The sequence below is a fragment of the Palaemon carinicauda genome, chromosome 45 (assembly GCF_036898095.1).
Source record: "Palaemon carinicauda isolate YSFRI2023 chromosome 45, ASM3689809v2, whole genome shotgun sequence".
In the NCBI taxonomy this organism is placed as follows: domain Eukaryota; kingdom Metazoa; phylum Arthropoda; class Malacostraca; order Decapoda; family Palaemonidae; genus Palaemon; species Palaemon carinicauda.
In genome coordinates this window covers 551,544-579,262 of record NC_090769.1, presented here as the reverse complement: position 1 = coordinate 579,262, position 27,719 = coordinate 551,544, and the positions used below count along the sequence as shown (strand labels likewise).

At 46.3% G+C, this 27,719-nt stretch overlaps 1 protein-coding gene across 1 annotated transcript in view; it reads left to right on the top strand.

The window, feature by feature from the left end:
• The window catches only part of LOC137634600 (syntaxin-7-like), a 56,628-nt gene that overhangs the window by 9,116 nt on the left and 19,793 nt on the right, over nt 1–27,719 (top strand). Inside the window, exons 2-3 of the mRNA XM_068367053.1 lie at nt 10,523–10,649; nt 19,752–19,867. Of these exons, the coding sequence (XP_068223154.1) occupies nt 10,530–10,649; nt 19,752–19,867 (236 nt within the window). The 5' untranslated portion in view covers nt 10,523–10,529. The remainder of the gene's footprint in view (nt 1–10,522; nt 10,650–19,751; nt 19,868–27,719) is intronic.

Below are 27,719 nucleotides of genomic sequence, written 5' to 3'. Positions count from 1 at the left end.
GCGTCTGGAACCTATCTACCGCGATAAACGAGGGTTCACTGTATATATATATATATATATATATATATATATATATATATATATATATATATATATATATATATATCTAAAGTAGGAAGATGTGATGTAGTTCTAAGGGAAAAGTATGGGAAATATGTCTGGGTAATAAGCAAAGCTCTACCTCCAGTTTGTTTCTACATTATGATCAGAGATAAATGTAAACAAAACATTGGTTGCCATTTTTTATCGTGCTTTTTAGCATGTTTAGGAAATGCATGATATAAAATCACCTTTAATATTTGTGCCTGTTTTAGTTTAGGGTACTGTAGTACATGCATTAAGTGTTCTGTACATTAAAGGGTAGTTTGTTAACAGTACTACGTACAAGGGAAGGTTTTAAAAGTCTGAATATACATGTTGAATAAATAGGTAAATATGGTGTCACTACTTCGCGGATTTTCACCTATCGCGGCCGTGACTGGAACCTATCTACCGCGATAAACGAGGGTTCACTGTACTTCCAGGTCCCTGTCCATCCTTCCAGCAGGAAGTTCCTAAGGGTAAAATGGAGTACCCAAATGTTGCAGTTCAAAACCCTATGCTTCGGACTGTCGACAGCCCTCAGGGCTTCACGAGGGTCTTCGCAACAGTTTCAGACTAGGCGCACGAACAGCCGCAGAGGAAGTACTGAGGGAGCAAGGCGCGAAGCTCCTGCAGTTCTGCAACGTCTTGAGTATCATCATCAACCTGTAGAAGTCCCAGCTGATACCCTCCACCAGGATGACCTACGTACCTAGGGTTGGTCCTAGACTCCCGGTTGGCGAGGGCCTTCCCCTCCGCGGAGAGACTGGATAACCTGAAACAGATACTCTGGCCCTTCCTGTCGGGCCTGCCCAGGAGAGCCAGGGACTGGCAAAGACTGATAAGACTCCCTGCACAAGATAGTCCTGGTGTCCCCGGAGACGAAGGAAGTCCTGGAGTGGTGGCACGTCAGAACGAACACCCTCAAGGGAATGCCCTTCGCAACCGACCCTCTGGAGATGCTCCTATTCACGGACGCAACCAAGGAGGGCTGGGGTGCCCATCCTCTCGACAAATCGGCAAAAGGTAAATGGGAAGTCGAGGAGACGAACCTGCACATGAACGTGCTGGAGATGAGGACCGTACAAAGGGCGTGCCTAGAGTTCGTCCATCTACCCCGGGGAAGCACTGTGGCTCCGGTGTGCGGCAACGCCACGGTGGTGGCCTATGTGAAAAAGCAAGGAGGACTGAAGTCGAAGGAACGGTGCAGTCTCATGGTGGAGTTCCTAGAATGGGCCGAAGTGGAACAAATCAATTTTTCAGCCAGGTGCTCTCCGGGGAAGAGGAACGTCCTGGCCGACGGCCTCAGCAGGATGGGTCAAGTGGTAGGGCCCGAGTGGTCCCTACACCCAGAAGTGGTCAAAACCCTCTTCCTGAAGTGGGGCTCGCCGGTGATAGACCTATTCGCCACGAGACTAAACGCACAGCTCCCCGTGTTTTGTTTTCCTGTGCCAGATCCAGCAGCAGTGTTTGAGGATGCCTTCCAACACCCTTGGGGCAACCTTGACGTTAACGACTGACCACCCTTCATGATGCCCAGACAGGTCCTCACAGGGTGAGACAGACGGCCAACCTGTGGGTGACTTTAGTAGCGCCCTGGTGGCCCGAGAAAGAGTGGTTCGCGGATCTAAAGGAACTGGCACGCCTTCCACCTGGGCCACTTCCAGACAGACCAGACCTTCTCCGGCAGCATCACTTCCAGAGGTTCCACGAAAACCCTCGGTCCCTCCGCCTTCACGCGTGGAGGTTATCGAGTGTCTCCCGAGAAAGAAAGGATTTCCGTCGAGGACGGCATCAACGATGTCAGGGTACATGAGGCGTTTGTCAGTCGGGGTGTACCAAGCGTAGTGGGCTACCTTTTCTAAGGGGTGCTCCTCGAAGAACATCAGGCCGTTAGGGGCCTCCATTCACGAGATAGCAGACTTCCTGGTCTATCTCAGGGACGAAGTGGGCACGTCCATCCCAAGTCTTCCTCCTGAAGGACCTAGACCTAGGTGCCTCCAGATATATCTCGACGCTCATCAAGAGCTTCGAGCAGTCGGGTTCCCCCCAAGCCGCTAGAGTGCCCCAGGGCGATGTGGCTAGGGTACTGAAGATGCTTTCGGAACCTCCCTTCGAGCCTCTAAAAGACATTCTAGACAAGGAGCTCACCCTCAAGGCAGTCTTTCGTTTAGCTCTGGCATCAGCGAAGAGTAGGTGAGATTCATTGCCTGTCGTACGAGATCTTGCACTCGAAGGGCTGGCGAGAAGCTACCTTCAGATTCTTACTCTCCTTTGTAGCCAAGACTCAGAATCCAGCTGCTTGAGACCCCAAAGTTGAAGGGTTCTCAGTGCCAGCTATCCCTCGCTCGGACAACCCGAGGGACTTCCTTCTGTGCCCTGTCAGGGCAGTATGGCAGTATTTAGAGAGGACAGCTAGACTTCGTCCCGAGATCAAGAGTCTCTTCATTTTCCTCGGGATTGCGAAGAAGCCAGTCTCCAAGAACACTATCTCCTTCTGGTTAAGGCAAGTGATCGTCAGGCCCTACAGTAGTGCAGGGGTCCCCCTTCCAGGAAAGCCCAGACCCCACGACATTAGGGGTCTAAATACTTCATTGGCGTTTGAGAAAAACATGGCAGTGGGCCAAATCCTGAAGGCAGGTACTTGGTCTAGCCAGTCGACCTTTACGGCTCACTACTTGAAGGACTACTCGAGAAAGTCCCTGGACGGGTTCTCGCTCGGCCCCGTCATTTCCGCGCTCCAAACGGTTTAAAGGTATAGCCCCAGTGGTAACTGCGGGTAGTAAGTCCAAGAGACACAGGTTCCTTCCTGAGCCCCCTTGTTCTTCCTTCCCCTATTCCCTTACCGGAAATGACTCGGGTAGCCCCCTGAAACTGCCATGGGATACACTATCATTGGAAGGACATGTCTCCTAGGATTCTTGCAGAAGTGAGTTACTTAGACACTAAGATGGTTTTTTGCGTAGTTTTCCCTATTTTCTCGTGTTTTCCTTGAGGTCAGCAGAACCTAGTCTCCTACCTAGGTTCCTCTTCTATACTTGTCACGGTCTCTAGGTCCTGAAGGACACTCACCTCCTAAGGTATAAGTCTCCTAAGAAAGTAGTTGCTGAAACCTTGGGTTTTCATGCATTTAGTCTCGCTGACACTTCGGTGTCTCATGACAAGGGAGACTTCCGTTTTCCCGTTATTCTAGCCCTTCGGGTTCTCTCAACACAAGCTCTAGGGGCACGTACGTTCACGCTGAACCTTCGGGTTTTCGCAACACAACCTCTAGGGTCACGCACGATCACGCTGAACCTTCGGGTTCTCGTGACACAAGTCATCAAGAGCGTTACTCTTATGTCGGAGAGTCTTCGGACTCTTGTCACGCGGAGTGTTCGCGTACGCCCATCCAACACTACGCCCATAACGATTAGGAGTTTTACTCTTATGGCAGTCTTCAGACCCCAGTCACGCAGGTGTTCGCACGCAATTAGCGCTACATATGCAAATCTCCGATCATACACTCGCGGGGTCAATCCCTCGCTCCCGTGTTTCAGACAGGACAACCTCCCTAATTCCTTTGCTCCCTATTGAGTTAAGGATTTTGAGTCTCTTGGAAACCTCGAAAGAAGATGCAGGGGTTCGCCCCCTTCTTCTCTTCGGTTGAGAGCAGAAGGGAAAAGTCATGTGGCAGCTCATGAGCCGCCCATGTTACGAGGTAACACTCGTTGTCAACCTGCAACTTTATCAACTTATTGGGAAACTCCGATTGCTGACAGGAGGTTCGCCTCCAGGGATTTAGAGATCCTTCCCTTAAGAGGGAGTGATAACCTTCCTCGGAATTGGACTGCGTGAAAGATCCATTCCCCTTCCGAGGGAAAGCTTCCCCACTTCAGACAGTCAGCAACCTTCCCTCCCTCGTAAGGAGTTGCGAACAGCTCAATGAGTTTTACCTCTGCTATCTCGTCCCCGAGGACTGTGCTTTCTCCCCTGGAGCTGGGGAAAAGCAAGTCTACGGCTTGTGCCTCCTTCGGGGGGAACTTCGACCTGGGAGTATGCTGGGCTCAGGCGATGTCCTTCTTCGGGAGGACTTCTCTCTCGTTCACGAGAGGAGATTTTTTCGCCTACGTTTTTTCCGTAAAACTGGGAGAAAACTTGCCTTAGGCGATGCCCTCCTTCAGAAGATCTTCTCTCTCGTTCGCGAGAGAGAGATTGTTACGCCTTCGCTTTTTTCCCATAGAACTGGGGAAAAGCTTGTCTTAGGCAATGTTCTCCTTCGGGAGAACTTCTCTCTCGTTCGGGAGAGAGATTATTAAACCTATGCTTTTTTCCCCATGAATTGGGAGAAAGCTTGTCTTTGGCCAAGTCCCCCTTTGGGAGGACTCCTTTCTCGTTCACAGGAGGGAGTTTTTTTACTCGAGAGGGAGTTTTTTAAGCCTACGGTTTTTCCCTAGAACTAGGAGAAAACTTGTCTTAAGCGACATCCTCCTTCGGGAGAACTTCTCTCTTGTCCGCGAGAGAAAGATTATTATGCCTATGCTTTTTTCCCATAGATCTGGGAGAAAGTTTGCCTTGGGCGATGTCCTCCTTCGGGAGGACTTCTCCCTCGTTCGCGAGAGAGAAATGATTAAACCTACGATTTTCCCCATAGAGAGGGGAGAAATCTTGCCTTTGGCAATCCTTCCTTCGGGAAAACTTTTCCCTCGAGAGAGAAAAGTTAATACGCCTACACTTTTCCCCATAGGGCAGGGAGAAAGCTTGTTTTAGGCGATCTCCTTAGGTAGAACCTTCCTACCTTCACGAGAGAAACTTGTAGGAGGTTACTGATCTACGTCCTCCCTCTTACGCCTTTTGGTTTTCCTCCAGGGACGGAGCGAGAGCCTTGTATTAAGCGACATTCTCCTTCGGGAGAACAAATCTACCCTGCAGAGGAATTATTTTCATCCCTGACGTTCTCCCCCTCGTGCTGGGAGGAGACTTCTTTTTGATCCTACTAGTTCCCCTCACGTTAACCCCTTGGGGTCTCGTGACGATCACCCTTTCGCCGGGCGTGATCGGGAGCTTTTAAACTTTCGTCATGTTTATCCTACGGGTTCTCATGGCCTTAGGAGTCCTTTGGGCCTCTGTCGCGTTGGACTTTCGAGTTCACACGACTTGGAACCTTCGAGTTTCAGTTATGCGAGTAGTCGGGCTCTGGTAACAATTAGCACAGAGTGTCCGTGCACGCGCGCAATTAGCGCTATGCACGCGATCATCGTCATTAAGAGTTTACTCTTATGACAGAGCCTTCCGACTCTCGTCAGCGGTCTTCGCCATTACATCCAGACACTCCGACTTCTACCATTCTTCCCCTTTCGATAAGAAAGATACGGGGGTAAGATATAAGGTTTGTCTGCTACTCGCGTCTCCACTTTTTCCTGTAATATCACGCAAGGAATTATCGCAGCCTGAGGATTCCTCTTGAGTGCTGCCGTCGAGGGACTTAGAATCCTCCTATGTAAGGACTCTTAAGAACTGTGTGTTATATCTCATGCCTCGGCAATTTGCATCTGTCTCCTCGACCCGTTGACTTTCCATCCTTAGACTGGCTATGTATTGACATTCTGGGGTTCGAGTCCCGCCCAGACTCGTTAGAGCCTTCAGTACCTACAACCTTACCATCCTTGTAAGCTAAGGTTGGGGGGAGCTTATAGTTCTATCTGCTGAGTCTTCAGCAGCCACTGCCTGGCCTTCTCTGGTCCTAGCTGGGTTGGAGAGGAGGCTTGGTCGTTGACCATATATGGTCGGTCTCTAGGACATTGTCCTAACGGCTAGTGCAATGTCACTGTCCCTCGCCTCTGCCTTTCGTGAGCGACCTTTAAACCTGGTCTGTTCTCTTGAGTTCAGAGACGTCAACCTTCTCCTCTGATCTTGGATCCCTTCACGGCGAGGCTCACACCAGGCTAATCCTCGAAGAGACACTCAACTCTTCCAGGCTCTTCTCAGTCCCAGAAGCCTCGGCAAGGGAAGCGACTTCAATGTCCCTTCTGGCTTGCACGTGGTCTGATACAGTCGGCTACTTTGCGAGCCACGAGGACTTGTCAAACCAAACTCTAGGCAGACCCTACAAGAAGTCCTAACTGCTGGGGCTAAGATAATGGACTTCTTAACCGCTACAACAGCAACAATGTGAAGCAATTGGATCCTCAAAAGGAAGGATCAGTAGTTCCCAGACTTTCTTTGTTCCTCAGTGAGGAAAGCTTCTCTCAGTCTCGGCGATTAAGGGCTATTGCTCAGCCTTGAGCCTCATCTTTAGACGGAGAAGGGGTTGACCTCTCCGCCTCAGAAGACATCACCTTGGTTGTTTCGGTGTTGGATTGATCTTGCCCCCCCCCCCCACTTGAGATTAGAGCATCTCCTTGAGACGTGTCTTACGTTCGCTGAAGGGTCTGTCCTATGTGCCCTTAAGGGCCTCAGACCCTCTCTGAACCTTAAGACCGTCTTCCTCGTACCTCTGTCCTCCGCTAAAAGGGTCAGTGAGCTACATGGTCTCATATGCCACCCATTCTAAGAGAGGGGGGGGGGGCTTGGTGGCTAGACTCACAATCCTTCATCTACTGATGGGAGATTTCGAGAATATCCACTCTCAGTAGGTAACACAGGATGCAGTCCAGTCGTTACTATGCCCAGTCAGGGCGTCAAAGAAACATCTGAGGCGCGCCAGACTTTTCAGACCACGTCTCCGTCATCTCTTCCTTGTTCCAACAGAGTAAAGAAGAGAATCTCTCGCAACACCATTTCTTTCTGACTTAAGAAAGTTATTGCGAGGTCTTTTCACGGAAACCCAGAGGCAGCACAACCCAGAGCCCATCAAGTTAGGGGAGTGGCTGCCTCTCTGGCGTTTAAGAGATTTTTCTCAGTCTCCCAAGTCTTAGTGTTGGGGTCTGGAAACGCCAATCTGCATTCACTGCTCCCTATTTGAGCGACGTGACACATAGGTCTCTAGACACCCTTTTTATAGGGCCTATTGTGACAGGTCAACAGATGCTGTTACTACCTTACGCCCTTTCAGGGGACAGTAACCATTGGTTGAGGATTCTGGGTTACACTAGGTTTTAAGAACCATCGTCATCAAGAGTTTTACTCTTATGACAGAGTCTTCCGACTCTCGTCAACGGTCTTCGCCATTACCTCCAGACACTCCGACTTCTACCGTCCTTCCCCTTGAGGTAAGAAAGATGCAACGGGAAAGACAAGGTTTGTCTGCTACTCGCGTCTCCACTTGACCTGTAATACACACGAGGAATTAGCGCAGCCTGAGGATTCCTCGGGAGAGCTGCCGTCGAGGGACTTGGAATCCTCCTATTTAAGGACTCTAAGAACTATGTGTAATATCTCATGCCTCAGCGATTTGCATCTGTCTCCTCGACCTCTTGACGCTCCAGCCTTAGACAGGCTATGTCGTCCACCCCAAACCCTAAGACCAGAATTGATCTTCTGGCTGTGGCCTGATTGGTAACGTCTCTGACTGGTGTTTGACAGTCTGGGGTTCGAGTCCTGCTCAGACTCGTTAGTGCCATTAGTGCCTGCACACCTTACCATCCTTGTGAGCTAAAGTTGGGGTTGGGGGAGCCTATAGATCTATCTGCCGAGTCATCAGCAGCCACTGCCTGGCCCTCCTTGGTCCTAGCTGGTATGGAGAGGAAGCTTGGTCGTTTACCATATAATATATGGTCAGTCTCTAGGGCATTGTCCTAACTGCTAGTGCAATGTCACTGTCCCTTGCCTCTGCCATTCTTGAGCGACATTTAAACCTTTAAACCTGGTCTGTTCGCCGAGATCAGAGACGTCAACACTTCTCCTCTGATCTTGGATCCCCTCACGGCGAGGCTCACACCAAGCTAATCCTCACAGAGACACACTACTCTTCCAGGCTCTTCTCAGTCAGAAGCCTCGGCAATGGAATCGACTTCAATGTCCCTTCTGGCTTGACACGTGGTCTGGTACAGTCGGCTACCTCGCGAGCCACAAGGACTTGTCAAACCAAGACTCCAGGCAGTCCCTACAGGAAGTCCTAACTGCTGGGGCCAAGACAATGGACTTCTTAACCGCTACAACAGAGACCATGTGGAGCAATTGGGTTCTCAAAAGGAAGGAATCGGTAGTTACCAGACTTCCTTTTGTACATCAGTGAGGAAAAGCTCCTCTTAGTCTCTGTGATTAAGGGCTATCACTCAGCCTTGAGCCTCATCTGTAGACTGAGAAGGGGTTGACCTCTCCGCCTCAGAAGACATCACCTTGGTTGATTCAGGATTTTGAGTGATCTTGCCCCCCAGTTGAGATTAGACCATCACCATGAGATGTGTCTTACGTTCCCTGAAGGGTCTCAGGCTACTTTCTGAACCTTAAGACCGTCTTCCTCGTACCTATGTCCTCGGCTAAAAGGGTCGGTGAGCTACATGGTCCGTCTTACGTCGTCACCCATTCTAAGGGATGGGGGGGGGGAAGAGTATCTCGCAACTTCGTACCAGGCTTGGTGGCTAGACTCGTAATCCTTCATCTACCGATGAGAAATTTCGAGAATTTCAGTTTTCCAGCCTCAATAAGGTAACACAGGATACAGACCAGTCGTTACTATGGCCAGTCAGGGTGCTAAAGAAATATCTGAAGCGCACCAGACCTTTCAGACCACGTCTCTGTCATCTCTTCCTTAGTATCAACAAGGTAAAGAAGAGAACCTCTCACAACACCATCCCTTTCTGGCTCAAGAAAGTTATTGCGAGGTCTTTTCATGGAGACCCAGAAGCAGCACAACACAGAGCCCATCGAGTTAGGGGAGTGGCTGCCTCACTGGCATTTAAGAGAAATTTCTCAGTCTCCCAGGTCTTAAGTGCTGTGGTCTGGAAACGGCAATCTACATTCACCGCTCGCTATTTGAGCGACGTGACACATAGGTCTCTAGACACCCTTTCTATAGGGCCTATTGTGCCAGGTCAACGGGTGCTGTAGCTACCTTACGCCCTTTCAGGGGACAGTAACCATTGGCTGAGGATACTGGGTTACACTAGGTTTTAAGAACGACATCCATCTATCTTCTTCGTCTCCTTCTCCCTCCCATGTGGGTATCCTAGTCTGTATCCAGTTTCAGCTGGACTTGCCAATGGAAATAAGGTATGCAACTCATCTGATTCCTCTCACAGGGTATAAGTTATACTCGTGGTCACGAGGTTTCCCCTTTGCAAGGTCGGGGGAATCCTAAGTTTAAAGGGGTCCGAGTCGAATGTTCCTGACCCACTTCATCCTGAAACATTTGTTTCCTCGAAGCTACAAACCTTCAGTCGTGCTGAGATTATGGAGATCTACAAAGAAGATGATTAACGGAAGATTGTTACGTCAAAATAGTCTAGTCTGAGGACTATCTTCCCTAGGAATAGGGAATTCCTTGGCCACCCTGGCCTCAAGACTAAGTCTCCTATAGTAAAGAATGAGGGTTTGTATCAAGTGTAGGAACAAATGACAAACTTATAACAGAGTTTGTATTTTTCCTAACACAAACCCGAATTCTTTACACAAATCTTCCCTCCATCACTGCCCCCTAGGATAGTCCTAGCTAGAATCCGATTGAAGGTAAACAGCAGCTACCAACCGGCGGTCCCCCACCACTGACAGGTGGGTAATTACCTGCCCGGTCGTTAACAACCTTGTTAAGGTTTTTCTGCCGTATTTTCCAGCTCGCGCTAGAATATCTCCTATAGTAAAGAATTTGGGTTTGTATGTTAGGAAAAATACAAACTCTGTTATAAGTTTGTCATAACTTATATATAACTTTTTGGGAGCTTCTAAAATGAATAGTTCACTAGAGCAACTGTTCTGTAATTTTCAAGGGTTGAATATAAATTTTTTGAAAAGCATTTCATGAATCTACATTTTATAAAGATCATCTCTTCTAGAAACTGAACTAACATACTGTGGCATGTATGCATTAGTGCTAGAGTGAAGGTAAAAACAAATAAAGGAAATATTCAGATGGGAACAGGTGAAAATAAGGTTCCAAAGAAGTCCTTAAGATAGTATTGTCTCCTGTAGCAGTATTGGTTCTCGGTGATGACTTATCTTTGGGTACCAGATGATTTTGAGTATTGACATTCTGTGACAGATTCAGTAGAGCCTGAACCTGTGTGTCTCCCTCATACTCATCGAGCTTGTGCTTTGCAGATTGAAACACCAGCCCAAGAGCAATTTCTGTGGTAAATTCATGTTTTTGATTCCCTGTTCTAGACTTAACAGGGAAGTCCTTGGAAACCACATAGCACATTAACCCCAGAAATTGTTTAAAAGTGCTATGCATCATACTGTATAAGAGCATTGTTAGGGGAAGATATACCCAAGGTAGGAATGTTCTATTGTATAGAATCTAAGCTCTGCCTTCCATTACCACTATTATTTTTAGTTTGGAAACTGAAATGTATTTTTTTTTTAGGTGAAGGATGGCATCTTCAGAATATTCAAGACTTAGAAGTGATGACAATCAAAGGCCGCATTCCTATGGAACACACGATTCAGAAGTGGGATTTGCCCCACGCAATACAGTCACCGAATTCTTTCAGGTATGTTTTCAAAGTTGTAGGATTAAATTTAAGTATCTAGCACAGTACTGTACCTATGTATTTGTTTTGCTATTTGCTTTTTTTTTTTTTTATTAATCAGGCTATATATCTTGTACTATACAGTACTACAGTATGTGTTATTACTATTGCATTCAAGGTTTTTTTTTCATTTTCATTGAAAGTGGTACAGTAATTATCAAAACAAGTGCTTTACAGTACTCTACAATTTGGTGTCTAAATCATAAGGATAATTAAGCTGCTTTTCTTTTTTGTATTGTATTTCTTCAGAAAGAAGTCTTGCTTATTTTCAATAACAAACTTACTTCAATCAAACCTTGTCATACTTATTAACTTTCCTTGTAATGCAGATAATTGGATATGGCAGGCAAATTCCAAATTGAAATGATTCAAACTTTTCCACCTCCATAGATTTTATGAAGATCATGAATTCCATTTGTAAAAGTCAGTTTTATAATAAATCTAAAATGAATTTACTTGAATAATTTCGTACAATTGCTAATGCTCAACAGTGAATTCAAAGCAGATAATTTAAGGGTTTTTGTTCTTTTAATACAGTATATGTTAATATTCACTCGTAGTTCCAGTAATAGATGAATAAATACTAAAATAAAAATTGAAATATAAACAAGAATAAAAGCTTGAATATAATTGTTACATGATGCTAAAGCCATCTTGATTTCCATTTAATGAAAAACATCTAGGGCATTGTATTTTTTTTATATGCATATTCATCAATTTTTTTTTTTCAATATTAAACTTACCCGATAATCATGTAGCTGTCAACTCCGTTGCCCGACAGAATTCTATGGAGGGATACGCCAGCTATCACAATACTAGAAGGGGGTGTACTTACCAGCGCCACCTGTGGCCAGGTACTCAATCATTTGTTGTTGACACCTCCTCAATTATTCCTCTGTCGTGCTTCCGGCTAGACGTTCTGGGATACGCTTATGGTCTTCGAGTTTATTCACGGATATTTGGTGAAGTATTCTCTCAGATTAACGGCTGTCGCTTTACTGGAATCCTTTTTATATTAGCTAGATAGCTTTTATATAATACTGATATAACGGTTAACGAATTTTGCTTGTTTTTGGATCACCCTTTGGCTAACTCTTTGAAACAAGATGTCTGACGTTTCGCAAGCCCCCTCCCATAGACGATGTAGGTCTTGCAATAGGCGTATTCCGAAGGCCTCGGTAGATCCTCACACCGCTTGTTCTGACTGTAGGGACAGGCCCTGTCTATTAGAAAATCGATGTGAGGAATGCGCCGGACTTTCGGAATTGGAATTTGTCCGTCTTTTAAAATATTCATCTAAGTTAGAGAGAGGTAGAGTTAGGAGAAGTTCTTCTCACTCTTCTATGTTTTCCTCACCTCATGATCCCCTACCTTTTCCTACCCCTGTAGTGGCTACCCCCGAACCTACTGTGTGCCCTCCGCCTGATATGTCAATTGTTTTACGTGCTATTCAGGCTTTAGGCGATAAAGTAGAATCAGTGGTAAGTGACCATAAGTCTCTGATGGCCGAGGTTAAAGAACTGAAGGTCAAGAGTGCAGTGGGTGGAAATAGTGCCAGTGCTGTGACGAGTGCTAGTGTCGGTGCAGTGCCAAGTGCTAGTGGTGCCAGTGTGGTGCGTGAGGATTTTTCTGTGCGAGCCAGTCGTCCTCCCAGTCCGGGACCTCTTGCAAGCTCCCATGCCCAGGGGAGAAGCAATGTCGAAGGGCTTAAGGATTCGACAGGCCTTGTTAGGCGCACAGAACTATCCTCGGTGGTTGCGGGCGTGTCTTCCTTAGACCGTCACTCCCACCTGCAGACGATTGAGCCCGTCTTATTCTCGTCCGCTGATCAACTAGCAGGGAAGAAACGTTGGTCTCAGGTCTCGAGACCGCTTAAACGTTGAGTCCAGTCCGCGAGTGCTCAGCCAGGTTGCAGTCATTGGCTCAGCTCTGACTCGCCTCAGTCATCTGTCGACTGTACTCCGCCCAAGAGGAGTAAGGTTCTGCCAAAACAGAGCCCGACTGTGACTTTACCTCAGTCTGTTATCGTTTCTGCCGATCCCAAGTGGACCCTGCTTCAGTCCATGCAAGCTCAGCTTTCGGACTTGATGCGTGAGTGTCGGGCTGAGAGTGTTGCACCTCCTCCTCCGCCTACACTCCCTCCGCCTGTTCTCGCTCCGCCTGTGCTCTCCCAGCCTGCACTTGCTCCGCCTGGTCGCAGCACCATCTGCCAGGCGTACTATGTTGAGCCACTTTCGGAGTTCGCTGTTCCCAGTGGTGTTCAGCCTCAGCCTTCTTTAAGGCAACCCTTGCTTTGGGATCAGGAGAGTTATTCCACTCTTCCTCCGCCTCCCCTTGCTGCTCCACCAGTGGTGCAACTCTCGGTTGGGGTACAACAACCTCTCCCCTCCGTGAGTCTGTCTGCTCAACCATCGCTGCAGCGAGCTCAACCCTCCTCAAGGCAAGCTCCTCTACACCCTGGACTTGCGCCTCAGGAGCCTCAGCTTGCGAGAACTTTACCTTGTTCTGCGCAGCCTCAACCTCATCATGCTCCGCTCATCTCACAGGAACAGGAACGGACTACTCCGCCTCCGTCCTCCGCTCAGCTTGTGCAATCCTTGGGTTCAACCTCTCTTGCTAGGAGTCAACCTCCTTCACCCATGCGCCTGCCTTCTGCTTCGTCTGTTGTTCAGCCTTTGCAGTCTGAGCCTCAGGTTTTCCCTCAACAGTTACTGGAAGAGGAAACCTCTGTTATTGTTCCTACCCGTTCTGACTCTGCGGTTCAGCATTCTGGTCCGATCGCTTCGCTACCCTCTGCTGATGAGGTGTCGGATGATGAGGAGGCACACCTTGATCCCTCATCAGACGTGGACGAATCTAAGCTTTCTCCATTGTCGATTGATTTTCGTAAGGTCTTGGCTCTACTCAGGGAGATTTACCCAGACCACTTCGTCTCTGCTATTCCCCGCTCTCCACCATCTGAGTTTTCGCTGGGCGTACAACAAGCTAAGTCCAACTATACTAAGCTTGTCCTAGCTAGATCCTCCAAGAGGGCTTTAAGGATCTTAGGGGAGTGGCTGCAGTCTAAACAACACCTTGGCAAGACTTCCTTCATGTTCCCTCCAACGAAGCTCGCTTCGAAAGGTTGCGTTTGGTATGCCACAGGGGAAGCACCAGGCTTGGGAGTACCTGCCTCTGCCCAGGCTGACTTCTCAAGTCTGGTGGACTCGCCTCGGAGAACTGCTATGAGACGCTCGAAGGTTTGTTGGACCTTCTCAGACCTGGATCATTTTCTGAAAGGGTTGTTCAGAGCATTTGAGATGTTCAACTTTCTCGACTGGTGCCTGGGAGCCCTCAGCAAGAAAACCTCTCCTGCGGACAAAGATTCTGCCATGCTAATAATGTCCTGCATGGATAAGGCCATCAGAGATGGATCGGGTGAGCTAGCGTCGTTATTTGTATCAGGGGTGTTGAAGAAAAGGGAACAACTGTGTACCTTCCTTTCCGCCAGCATTACACCGTGCCAACGGTCACAACTCCTTTTTGCTCCACTCTCAAAGTTCCTCTTTCCCGAGGAGCTAGTTAAGGACTTGTCGGCTGCCCTGATACAAAAGGACACGCACGATCTTGTAGCCTCATCGGCTCGTAAGTCTAAGGTTGCCACCTCAGTCCCCAAGACTTATCGCTCCCCAGTGGCTGATACCCCGGCTACGAGGTTCATACCGCCCTTTCGTGGTAGAGCCCCCAGCCGAGGAAGCTCCCGTCCAGACTCTCACAGGAGCAAGTCTAGGAAAGGATCCAGGACTTCTAAGGGAAAGAACTGACTCTCAGATTCTCCAGACAACAGTAGGAGCCAGACTCAAGATCTTCTGGCGAGCCTGGGAGAAGAGAGGTGCAGACGCACAGTCTGTCAGTTGGCTGAGGTACGGTTACAGGATTCCATTCTGCCTCAAACCACCTCTGACCACATCGCCCATCAACCTCTCTCCCAACTACAAAGAAGAGGACAAGAGGCTAGCATTGCAACAGGAGGTGTCGCTACTTGTGCAGAAGAAGGCAGTGGTTATAGTCCGGGACCATCAATCCCCGGGCTTCTACAACAGTCTCTTTCTTGTGGCCAAGAAGACAGGAGGTTGGAGACCGGTGCTGGACGTCAGCTCTCTCAACGAGTATGTCACCAAGCAGACGTTCACGATGGAGACGACCAAGTCGGTCTTAGCAGCGGTCAGACAGGAGGACTGGATGGTCTCGTTGGACTTGAAAGATGCATACTTTCACGTTCCCATTCATCCAGACTCCCAACCTTTCCTGAGATTCGTTTTCGGAAAGGTTGTCTATCAGTTCCAAGCCCTGTGTTTTGGCCTAAGCACAGCTCCTATGGTCTTTACTCATCTGATGAGGAATGTAGCGAAATTCCTACACTTATCGAACATCAGAGCCTCCCTCTACCTAGACGACTGGCTGTTGAGAGCCTCCACGAGTCGTCGTTGTCTGGAGAACCTCAATTGGACTTTAGATTTAATCAGAGACCTAGGTCTATTAGTCAATATAGAGAAATCTCAACTCATTCCCTCCCAATCCATTGTGTACCTGGGAATGGAGATTCAGAGTCAGGATTTTCGGGCTTTTCCATCGGCCCCCAGGATAAACCAAGCCCTAGAGTGCATCATGAGCATGCTGAAGAGGAGCAATTGCTCAGTGAGACAGTGGATGAGTCTCACAGGGACCCTCTCATCACTGGCCCTGTTTGTCGAGCTAGGGAGACTCCACCTCCGCCCTCTTCAATTCCATCTTGCTGCTCATTGGGACAAGGGCTCGACTCTAGAAGCAGTCTCTATCCCTATCAACCAAGAGATGAAGACCACTCTCCTGTGGTGGAAGCACAATCTCCTTCTCAAGGAGGGTCTATCATTGGCCATCCAGACCCCCAATCTTCATCTCTTCTCAGATGCATCGGACTCGGGCTGGGGTGCGACCTTGGACGGACGGGAATGCTCAGGAGTATGGAACAAGGAACAAGGATTACTCCACATCAACTGCAAGGAACTGTTAGCAGTTCATCTAGCCCTGTTGAACTTCAAGTCCCTCCTGCTAGGCAAAGTGGTGGAGGTGAATTCAGACAACACCACAGCCTTGGCTTACATCTCCAAGCAAGGAGGGACCCATTCGAGGAGCCTTTACGAGATCGCAAGGGACCTCCTCATTTGGTCAAGAGGTCTAAACCTCACTCTGGTCACGAGGTTCATCCAGGGCGATATGAATGTTTCAGCGGATCGCCTCAGCAGAAGGAATCAGGTCATTCCCACGGAATGGACCCTCCACAAGAGTGTGTGCAACAGACTTTGGACCTTGTGGGGTCAACCTACCATAGATCTGTTTGCCACCTCCATAACCAAGAGACTTCCGCTTTATTGTTCCCCTGTTCCAGACCCTGCAGCGGTTCATGTGGATGCTTTTCTTCTGAACTGGTCCCATCTCGACCTGTACGCATTCCCTCCGTTCAAGATAATCAACAAAGTTCTGCAGAAATTCGTCTCGCACGAAGGGACACGGCTGACGCTGGTTGCTCCCCTTTGGCCTGCAAGAGAATGGTACACAGAGGTACTTCAATGGCTAGTCGACTTCCCCAGGACTCTACCTCTAAGAGTGGACCTTCTACGTCAACCACACGTAGACAGGTTGCATCCAAACCTCCACGCTCTTCGGCTGACTGCCTTCAGACTGTCGAAAGATTCGCTAGAGCTAGAGGCTTTTCGAAGGAGGCAGCCAGTGCGATTGCCAGAGCTAGAAGAATTTCCACTCGTAGAGTCTACCAGTCTAAGTGGGAGGTCTTCCGAAGCTGGTGTAGAGCCAATTCAATATCCTCTACCAATACCTCTGTGATCCAAATAGCTGACTTCCTTCTTCATCTTAGGAATGAGAGATCCCTTTCAACACCTACGATTAAAGGATATAGGAACATGTTGGCCTCAGTTCTCCGTCACAGGGGTTTGGACCTGTCTTCCAACAAGGACCTTCAAGACATTCTCAAGTCTTTTGAGACGTCTAAAGAACGTCGTCTTTCCACTCCAGGCTGGAATCTAGACGTAGTCTTAAGGTTCCTTATGACATCTAGGTTCGAACCTCTCCAGTCAGCTTCCTTCAAGGATCTTACCCTCAAGACTGTTTTTCTCGTTTGCCTTGCAACAGCTAAGAGAGTCAGTGAGGTTCATGCCTTCAGCAAGAACATTGGTTTCACAACCGAATCTGCAACATGTTCTTTTCAGCTTGGATTCCTAGCAAAGAACGAGCTTCCTTCACGTCCTTGGCCTAGATCGTTCGAAATACCTAGCCTCTCCAACATGGTAGGTAACGAACTAGAGAGAGTTCTTTGCCCTGTCAGAGCTCTCAAATATTATCTGAAGAGGTCTAAACCTATTCGAGGACAGTCAGAAGCCTTATGGTGTGCCATCAAGAAACCCTCGAGACCCATGTCCAAGAATGGGCTTTCGTACTATATAAGGCTTCTGATCAGAGAAGCACATTCTCACTTAAAGGAGGAAGACCTTGCATTGCTGAAGGTAAGGACCCACGAAGTAAGAGCTGTAGCTACTTCGTTGGCCTTTAATAAAAACCGTTCTCTGCAGAGCATAATGGATGCAACCTATTGGAGGAGCAAGTCAGTGTTTGCATCATTTTATCTGAAAGATGTCCAGTCTCTTTACGAGAACTGCTACACCCTGGGACCATTCGTAGCAGCGAGTGCAGTAGTAGGTGAGGGCTCAGCCACTACATTCCCTTAATCCCATAACCTTTTTTAACCTTTCTCTTGAATACTTTTATTGTTGTTTTTTATGGTTGTTACGGTAGGCTAAGAAGCCTTCCGCATCCTTGGATTTGGCGGGTGGTCTATTCATTCTTGAGAAGCGCCTGGGTTAAAGGTTTGGTAGAGGTCCTTTAGTAGGGGTTGCAACCCCGTGTACTTTGGCACCTTTGGGTTGATTCAGCCTCCAAGAGGAACGCTGCGCTCAGTAAGGAAGACGAACTTTAAATAAAGAGGCAGAGTAACGGTTCTATTCGACTTCCTTACCAGGTACTTATTATTTCATTGTTATTTGAGATAACTGTTATATGAAATATGGGATACTTAGCTATCCTTTAATCTTGTACACTGGTTTTCACCCACCTCCCTGGGTGTGAATCAGCTACATGATTATCGGGTAAGTTTAATATTGAAAAATGTTATTTTTATTAATAAAATAAATTTTTGAATATACTTACCCGATAATCATGATTTAATCGACCCTCCCTTTCCTCCCCAGAGAGAACCAGTGGACCGAGGAATAATTGAGGAGGTGTCAACAACAAATGATTGAGTACCTGGCCACAGGTGGCGCTGGTAAGTACACCCCCTTCTAGTATTGTGATAGCTGGCGTATCCCTCCATAGAATTCTGTCGGGCAACGGAGTTGACAGCTACATGATTATCGGGTAAGTATATTCAAAAATTTATTTTATTAATAAAAATAACATTTTTCAACAAATACTTAGTTAAAATATTGTGTATGAAAACAGTCATTATATACCTTACAATAAGATATGTCAATATACCAATGAACTTGGAATTAATTGGGCTAGTAAGGTACAGAAGAAAATCCCAAGAAATGTAAAATTATCTTTATATCTTCAATTTTTCTCCTTTAATTACATCTAGGTTTCCAATTGTGTTAGACATTGCTGTTTCTGTAGAGTTATGATAAATTGAATATTGTTTGGCCTGTTTTCATTGGCACTGTTGCAACTGCATTTAACAACCAATTACTGTGCATGTGTAGTACTCCACTGGAGCCTATTAAATGCAAGTTACAATATAAATTTTTAGGTGTTTGCTTATATACAGCTGTTGAAATAGGAGCATACTGTTTGGCAATGGAAACTTGAGCACTCTTTTATTTTTTTCCCCATTGTACAACAGATTTACAAATATGTAACTTCTATATAACTTTTTGGGAACTTCTACAATGAATAGTTCACTAATGTAACTGTTCATAATTTTCAAGGATTAATATAAATTTTTGAATAAAGTCTAATGACTCTACTTTTAAAAAATAATGTATCTTTTTAGCAACTGAAATGACAGCATGTATGCTTTGGTGTTGAAGTGCAGGTAAAAAAATAAAGGAAATATTCAACTGGGGATCGTGAAAATAAGTTTGCAAAAGATTCATTAAGATAGCAAACTCTTCTTAATTAATGATGTTGAATATGGTTGTAAGATTCAGTATTTCATGGATGTTTGCATAGAAAATTAATACAAATCATCTTGAGATTAATTGATGCAAAGATAATTTTTCTTACAAATTCTGGCTATACTTCACATTTTATTTCTGTTGGGATATAGAAAGGAAAGACTTGTAAATCAAATACAAAATCATTAGAAACCCCTGTAGTTTGCTGTTGTTGCTCTATAGTAAAAAAAACCCAAAGAATTTGGTGCATAAATAATGAAATGGATTTAATACTGCTTCACCCAAAATTACAGTTGATACAATAAATACCCTCTTTGGTCACAAGACTAAAAGTAAGGTAAAGCAATAAAGTACTAAGGGATTTGCTATGTAAAAAATTGGACGGTTTATAACTTAGAAAAAGGGTAGGTTTTTTTTTATATATTTTTTTTAGTTTTGGAATGCAAAACTTATTATAGTAGTAGCCAGCATTTATGTGGAATCATACAATTTACACTAATTTAATTATTAAAGATCCTTTTTTTTATTGTACAAATATTGCATATTCCGTGAAAGTTTGGTAGGATGCTATTACAAAGTGTTGGTAAATGTGATTGTTTGATACCTTGATATAAGTTCATGTTTACCTACCATAGATGTGCTGTGTTTGACATTTTGTTTCTAGTGAAGCATTTTGATGTGTTTTTGTTATGTAAATTATATTTTATTAAATTTTTTCTTATTTCAGAGTAGGTCGTTGTTTATGAAAGTACAGTACTGTATGCAAATTTTGATAGTTGAGTATTGTATTTGTAATATTAGTAAAAATAATTGTTTGTAGAATTTTCTTGATATCATGAGCAATTTTTCTCAACAGCGCTGTGAAAAGATAACAACTTGTCTCTTCACTGTAAATAACTCCACCTCATCCTTGGATCGTATGTTAAAGCAAGTAGGGACAGGGTCAGACAATCAACAGCTGCGAGATAGAATGTAAGTGTCGTATTTCTCTTTAGTACGTAGTGCAGATTGTTTGTTGTTACAATGATTTAGGGTGTTGTCTCATGGTCATACTGTTACTCACTAGAAGAATATTGGAAATATAAATATCTTTTGAAAAACTTGAATTTGAAAAATGTAAATAACTGAATAAAATTTGTTCCATTAGAATTCAAAATTTTCATAACAAATGTAAAATTTCATTCCTACTCAGGTTTTAAACAATTGATTGTCCTGGTGGATAGACAGTTTACATTATAACTACTACTGTGGCTAGATGAATGTGGCTGAAATGTGTTTTATGGAGGTGAATTCATGCCTTGCTAATTTTACAAATTCAATATTGATTTGTTTATGCTTTGATTTTAACTTGGAGAAAATAAGCCAGTCAGAATTCGGTTCAACTGTAATTCAAGTATAGACATACTTATTTTTAATTCGTGTATTAGTTTTCCTGTGGTAAAGAATACTGTAGTAGCTTAGAAAAGAGGCTAGGCTTATATTTAAAACTACATTAGTTGATATTTGATTATTTCCTCTGAAATAGGGCCAAATAAATAATATATGGCCAAAAGGATATAAAATTTCAATATTAGTGAGGAATTCCAGTCACAGATTAATAAGGCCACTGTGAAACTGGGATATCTTCTTACAAGATGGGGAAAAAAAATCACCCTAGTTTTAATTATTAGAATTTTAAATATTAAACTTAGCCGGTGAATATATAATAGCTGACGTCTCGGACGGCTCGACAGATACCAAAAACTCGCGAGCGATCGCCGTGAAGGTTGCGGGTGTGACCACCAGCGCCGACTATCGGCCAGATACCGCATATACTTGTCAAGTTCTCCAGTTCTTCTCTGTCGGTCTTGTCGACAAGTTGGTTCCGCTCGCTTATGACCTTGAGTTTTCGACCTATTTGGTGAAGTACTTTATTTTGGTTGTTTATTGGCTTTCGCTGTGACGGGTGTTTTTTCTTCAATTAAACTCTTGAAACCCTTTTTTTTTTGGCTGGTGTTTATTGTTGATGACTTTGGTTTTGACTTGGATTTTCTCTGATTGTTCAATATGGCTGACCCTTCTCCTATCCTTGAACCTAAATATCGCAAGTGTGCGAGGGATTGCAACAAACGTCTTCCCAAGGCCTCTATCGACCCACATACCGTTTGTTCTAATTGCCGGGGTAAATCCTGCCAATTAGGAGATCGGTGTGATGAGTGCATGGTCTTGTCGGAATTCGACTGGCTTGAGTATGACAAATATACTCGTAAGCTGGAGAGAGATAGGGTGAGGAGAAGCTCCTCTAGGTCTTTGGAATTTTCCTCCTCCCATGCCCCTGAACCTAATCCTTCCCCTGTAGTAGTTGTTCCTGAACCCCCTACTAGCACTCATGAACCGTCCATGCGGGATATGTTTCTAGCAATTCAAGCTTTAGGCGAAAAAGTTGAGTCCTTAGCATCGGACCGTAACCAACTCATGTCAGATGTTAAGTTGTTGAAGTGTCAGAGTGGTAAAACAGAAAATCGTAGTGATAAAGTGATAAGTGCGCAAAGTGTGTTTAGTGTTGCGACCGAGGGTTCGTCTGTTCGTGCTTGTCGCTCCCCTAGTCCGAGACCTCTTTCAGGCTCCCCTGCACCAGGGAGAAGTAATGTCGTAGGACTTAAGGGGACGAGAGGCGTTAACCAACGTACAGACGTTCCCTCTTTGGTATCGGACGTTTCTCGTCAAGATCGCCCTTACCATAAGACGGGTGAGACTGTGTTCTCCTCGTCCTCTGAAGACTTATCTCACAAGAAACCTTGGCGCAAGGTTTCTAGACCCTTGAAGCGAAAGTCAGTCCCTTCAGGACAGGTCCAGCGTCCTGGCTGTAGCCATTGGGACAGCTCTGACCTTTTGCAGTCGTCGGAAGACTGTTCGCCTATTAAGCGCAAGCGTAACACGGGGTCCGAGGGTCACGGTAGAGGCAATGTTTTGCCAACGCAGACGTTTCCGACGTCACGGCTCGTTCCGACTCCCGTTGATCCGAAGTGTGTTGTCATGCGGGACATGCAGTCTAAGCTTGCCTCCCTTATGGAAGAGTATGACGTTGAGCAGGTTCGCGATGATCCTTTGCTTTTGAGTCGCCATTGCGCTGAACGAGACTCTGGCCGTCAGCCGCCCAAACGAGTATTCACTCGTCCGTTTGACGTTAGTGCTGACGTTTCTAGTACTTTGAAACGCGATGTCAGTAGTCTTTCACGTCAGTCACGTGACGTGGATCCTCCCTTGCTGCAGTCTCGTACTGACGTTCAGCTGCTGCCGCCGCAGCCCCGCACTGACGTTCGCCGACCGGCTCCGTTGCCTCGACGTGACGTTGAGCGTCAGTCACCGCAGTCGGAGGTTGTTTTGCCTGCTCAGACTATGCAGTCATTGCAGTTCCGATGTGACGTCGAGCGTCAATCAACTTCAGCTGTTGTTGTTGGTCAGTCACAGGGATTTCAGTCCTTTCAGCAGCGGCGTGACGTCGCTTCCTCTTCTGCTACTGCTGCTCCTTTGCTTGTTGACATTGCCTGTCAAGCGTTGCCGCCTCGGCAGGTCTCTCCTTTACATGAGACTCGGCAGTTGTCGGACGAAGTTCCGTCGGATGAGGAAGTCGCTGATCCCCTTCCAACTGATATTCCTTTGGGGACTTTGTCAGACAGAGAGGAGCCTAAAGCTGCTCAGCCCTCTCTGGATTTTAAAAAGATCATGCTGACTTTTAAGGATCTGTTTCCTGACCATTTTGTAACTGCTGCTCCTCGTTCGCCTCCGTCAGAGTTTATGCTAGGCCTAGCTACTTCGACGCCGTCGTTTACTAAGCTAGTGCTCTCTCGCTCTTCTAAGAGAGCTTTGCGTTTGCTAGGCGATTGGTTGATCACCAGGAGGAGTTTGGGGAAGACAGCCTTTGCTTTCCCCCCTTTTAAACTGGCTTCTAGAGCGAGCGTCTGGTATGACACGGGAGAAGTTCTCGGCTTGGGAGTTCCTGCCTCTGCCCAGGGAGACTTCTCAAGCCTCGTAGACTCTCCCCGTCGCCTGGCCATGAGACGCTCTAAAGTTTACTGGTCCTCTTCGGACCTTGATCATCTCCTCAAAGGGGTTTACAGGGCCTTCGAAGTTTTTAACTTCTTGGATTGGTCGCTGGGAGCATTGAGCAGGAAGATCTCTTCGGCCGACCGTTATGTTTCCGTGCTTATTATGTCCTGCATGGACAAAGCTATTCGTGATGGCTCTAATGAGCTCGCCGCTACCTTTACGGTAGGAGTCCTTAAGAAGAGGGAGACTCTTTGCTCGTTCCTTTCGGCAGGAGTAACTCCCTGCCAAAGGTCGGAGCTTCTCTTTGCCTCGTTGTCATCTGCCTTGTTTCCTCAGCAGTTGATTAGGGATATTGCGGCTTCTCTGGTGCAGAAGGATACCCACGACCTGATAGCTACGTCGGCGCGCAAGGCTGCTCCTTCATCATCTTATGTCGTAAGACCCAAGCTCGATACCCCAGCAACTAGGTTTATCCCGCCCTTTCGTGGCAGAGCCCCCAGTAAGGGAGGCGCTCGTGCCGACAGTAAAAGAGGCAAGAGGAGAGGATCCAAGTCCTCCCGTGGCAGAGTCTGACTGCCCACGTCCTCAGACAGCGGTAGGGGCCAGACTGAACAACTTCTGGCAAGCCTGGGAGAAGAGGGGTGCAGACCGAGAGTCTGTGTTGTTGCTCAAGGAGGGGTACAAAATACCTTTTGTACGGAGACCTCCTCTGGTAAAAGTTCCTATAGACCTCTCTCCCAGGTATCGAGAGGAGTCAAGGAGACAGGCACTACAACTGCAGGTGTCTCAGTTGCTAGAGTAGGGAGCGGTGCTGAAAGTCTCGGACCTTCAATCACCGGGATTTTACAACCGTCTCTTCCTAGTCCCAAAGCATACAGGAGGTTGGAGGCCAGTGCTGGATGTCAGTGCGCTCAACGTTTTTGTTGTCAAAACAAAATTTACGATGGAGACCACGAAGTCCGTCCTAGCAGCGGTCAGAGAGGGAGACTGGATGGTCTCTCTCGACCTGCAGGATGCGTACTTCCACATTCCTATACACCCGGATTCTCAACCGTATCTGAGGTTTGTATACAGGAATGTGGTGTACCAATTCCGAGCACTGTGCTTCGGCCTCAGCCCTGCTCCTCTTGTTTTTACGAGGCTCATGAGAAATGTGGCAAAATTTCTTCATTTATCGGGGATTCGAGCCTCCCTGTACCTGGACGACTGGCTGCTCAGAGCGTCGTCCCGTCATCGCTGTCTGCAGGACCTTCAATGGACGTTGGATCTTGCAAAGGAGTTGGGACTTAGTGAACTTAGAGAAGTCTCAGCTGAATCCCTCCCAAACGATTCTCTATTTGGGGATGGAGATTCGCAGTCTAGCTTTTCGGGCTTTTCCGTCTGCCACCAGGACAGATCAAGCCTTGCTCAAAGTCCGCCTCATGCTGAGAAAAGACCGTTGCTCAGTGAGAAGTTGGATGAGCCTCCTAGGGACGCTGTCATCCCTGGAACAATTTATCTCTCTAGGGAGACTTCACCTTCACCCTCTCCAGTTCCATCTAGACTCCCATTGGGACAAGAACAAGACTTTGGAAGCTGTCTCAATCCCGATCTCCGAACCAATAAAGACGTGCCTGAACTGGTGGGACAGCAACATAGGTCTTCGAGAGGGTCTGTCCCTGGCGGTCAAGAACCCAAACCACGTGTTATTCTCAGACGCGTCGGATTTGGGTTGGGGAGCGACTCTGGACGGTCTGGAATGTTCGGGTCTTTGGACGTCGGATCAGAGGAGCCTTCACATCAACTGCAAGGAGCTGTTGGCTGTTCACTTGGCCTTGACGAGTTTCGAGAGTCTTCTCCGAAACAAAGTGGTAGAAGTGAATGCGGACAACACCACAGCCTTGGCGTACATCTCCAAGCAAGGAGGCACTCACTTCCACACACTGTTCGTCATCGCAAGGGACCTCCTCATCTGGTCAAAAGATCGAGGCATCTCACTGTTGACAAGGTTCGTCCAGGGGAAATTGAACATCTTGGCGGACTGTATCAGTTGGAGAGGTCAGGTGATCCCCACAGAATGGACCCTCCACAAGGACGTGTGCAAGAGTCTTTGGATGACTTGGGGTCAGCCCACCATAGACCTCTTTGCGACCTCATTGACCAAAAGGCTCCCGACCTATTGCTCTCCAGTCCCAGATCCAGAGGCGGCCCACATAGATGCCTTTCTGCTGGACTGGTCTCACATGGACGCTTACGCATTCCCGCCGTTCAAGATCATCAACAGGGTTCTGCAGAAGTTCGCCTCTCACGAAGGGACAAGGTTGACGTTGGTTGCTCCCCTCTGGCCCGCGAGAGAGTGGTTCACAGAGGTACTTCAATGGCTGGTAGACGTTCCAAGGAGTCTACCTTTAAGGATGGATCTCTTACGGCAGCCCCACGTAAGGAGTCTTCATCAAAGCCTCCCCGCGCTTCGTCTGACTGCCTTCAGACTATCGAAAGACTCTCAAGTGCTCGAGGATTTTCGAAGGAGGCAGCCAGAGCGATCGCGAGGGCTAGGAGATCATCTACTATCAAGGTGTACCAGTCGAAGTGGGAGGTCTTTAGAGAGTGGTGCAAGTCATCCTCTATTTCCTCTTCCAGTACCTCTGTAGCCCAAATTGCAGACTTTCTCCTGCATCTGAGAAATGTTCGCTCCCTCTCTGCTCCCACTATTAAGGGCTACAGGAGCATGTTGGCTTCTGTGTTCAGACATAGAGGCTTGGATCTGTCAAATAATAAAGATCTCCAAGATCTCCTTAAGTCCTTCGAGACCTCTAAGGAGCGTCGTATGTCAACTCCTGCTTGGAACTTAGATGTGGTCCTAAGGTTCCTAATGTCCGACAGGTTTGAGCCATTGCATTCAGCCTCCCTGAAGGATCTCACCCTAAAGACGCTTTTTTTGGTGTGCTTGGCTTCGGCTAAAAGGGTCAGTGAGATCCATGCCTTTAGTAAAAACATCGGCTTCTCTACAGATAAAGCCACATGTTCGCTTCAACTTGGTTTTTTGGCCAAGAATGAACTGCCTTCTCGTCCTTGGCCTAAATCTTTTGATATACCTTGCCTGTCAGAAATCGTAGGCAACGAGGTTGAAAGAGTACTGTGCCCAGTTAGAGCTCTTAAGTTTTATTTAGCTCGTACTAGACCTTTACGAGGTGGTTCTGAGGCCTTATGGTGCTCCGTTAAGAAGCCCTCATTGCCCATGTCTAAAAATGCTTTATCGTACTTTATTAGATTTTTAATCCGGGAGGCACATTCTCATTTAAGTGAGAAAGATCGTTGTTTACTTAAGGTCAAGACGCACGAAGTGAGAGCGATAGCAACTTCGGTGGCTTTTAAGCAAAACAGGTCTCTGCGAAGTATTATGGACGCGACCTTTTGGAGGAGCAAGTCGGTGTTCGCTTCATTTTACTTAAAAGACGTCCAGACTCTTTATGAGGACTGCTACACCCTGGGTCCATTCGTTGCAGCGAGTGCAGTAGTGGGTGAGGGTTCTACCACTACATTCCCTTAATCCCAATATCCTTTTAATCTTCTCTTGAAATGTTTTTAATCTGGTCTTGGGTTGTACGGAAGACTAGGAAGTCTTTCGCATCCTTTTTGATTTGGCGGGTGGTCAAATGTCGTTTCTTGAGAGCACCCAGATTAAGGGTATTGATGAGGTCCTGTTGTATGGGTGGTCGCCCTGGATATAACAGCTCCTGGGAGTCTTTCAGCATCCTGAGAGGATGGCTGGGCTTCGTGAGGAAAGCGGACTAATAAGGCAGAGTAATCGTCAGAGTCAGCTTCCTTACCAGGTACCTATATTTAAGTGGGTTTTTTTTATGATATAATTGTCAAAAACTCATGAGCATATACGCCTTTATTGCATTAATACTGGTCTCTACCCACCACCATGGGTGTGAATCAGCTATTATATATTCACCGGCTAAGTTTAATATTTAAAAATGATATTTTGATTATAAAATAAATTTTTGAATATACTTACCCGGTGAATATATAAATTAAAGGCCCTCCCTTCCTCCCCGATAGAGACCCAGCGGACTGAGAAGAACTGAAGAACTTGACAAGTATATGCGGTATCTGGCCGATAGTCGGCGATGGTGGTCACACCCGCAACCTTCACGGCGATCGCTCGCGAGTTTTTGGTATCTGTCGAGCCGTCCGAGACGTCAGCTATTATATATTCACCGGGTAAGTATATTCAAAAATTTATTTTATAATCAAAATATAATTTTTATTTTGTGAAATAAATTACAGTAATTTGAACTTTAAACTATTGGTTAACAAAAGAAGCTGGATTTTATCATTCAGTAATTCAATGGAAAAGAATTGTCTGCGATATTGAGATTGGAATTAGGTACAAGCTTAACAAGAAACTTTATTTTATTAGAATGCAAGAAGCCCATTTGCATATGATGTCAAATTAAGAATTTATAGATTAACAAATAGAATGTATGAGAATTGAGTGCAGTAACAGAGAATGAAAAAGAGGAAAGGAAGAAAAGCCAAAGAGGGTACACTTATAGAAATAAACAGGGATAAGTAGAGGAGATAAAATGAAGAAAACTTCTTATAAATAAAGGAAAAGGAAGACAGTTGTAAAAATAGATATCTATGAACTCTTGAAAGGTTTTGAATATTGATTATAGATAGTAAAAGCCCCTGTAAATCTAGATTAAAAGATTAAAATATGATTACCATGAGGAATGGTAAAACTGGAAAGGTTTATGGTAAAACAGACTTGACTGAAGAGATAAGATAAATGTTGGTAAGATTG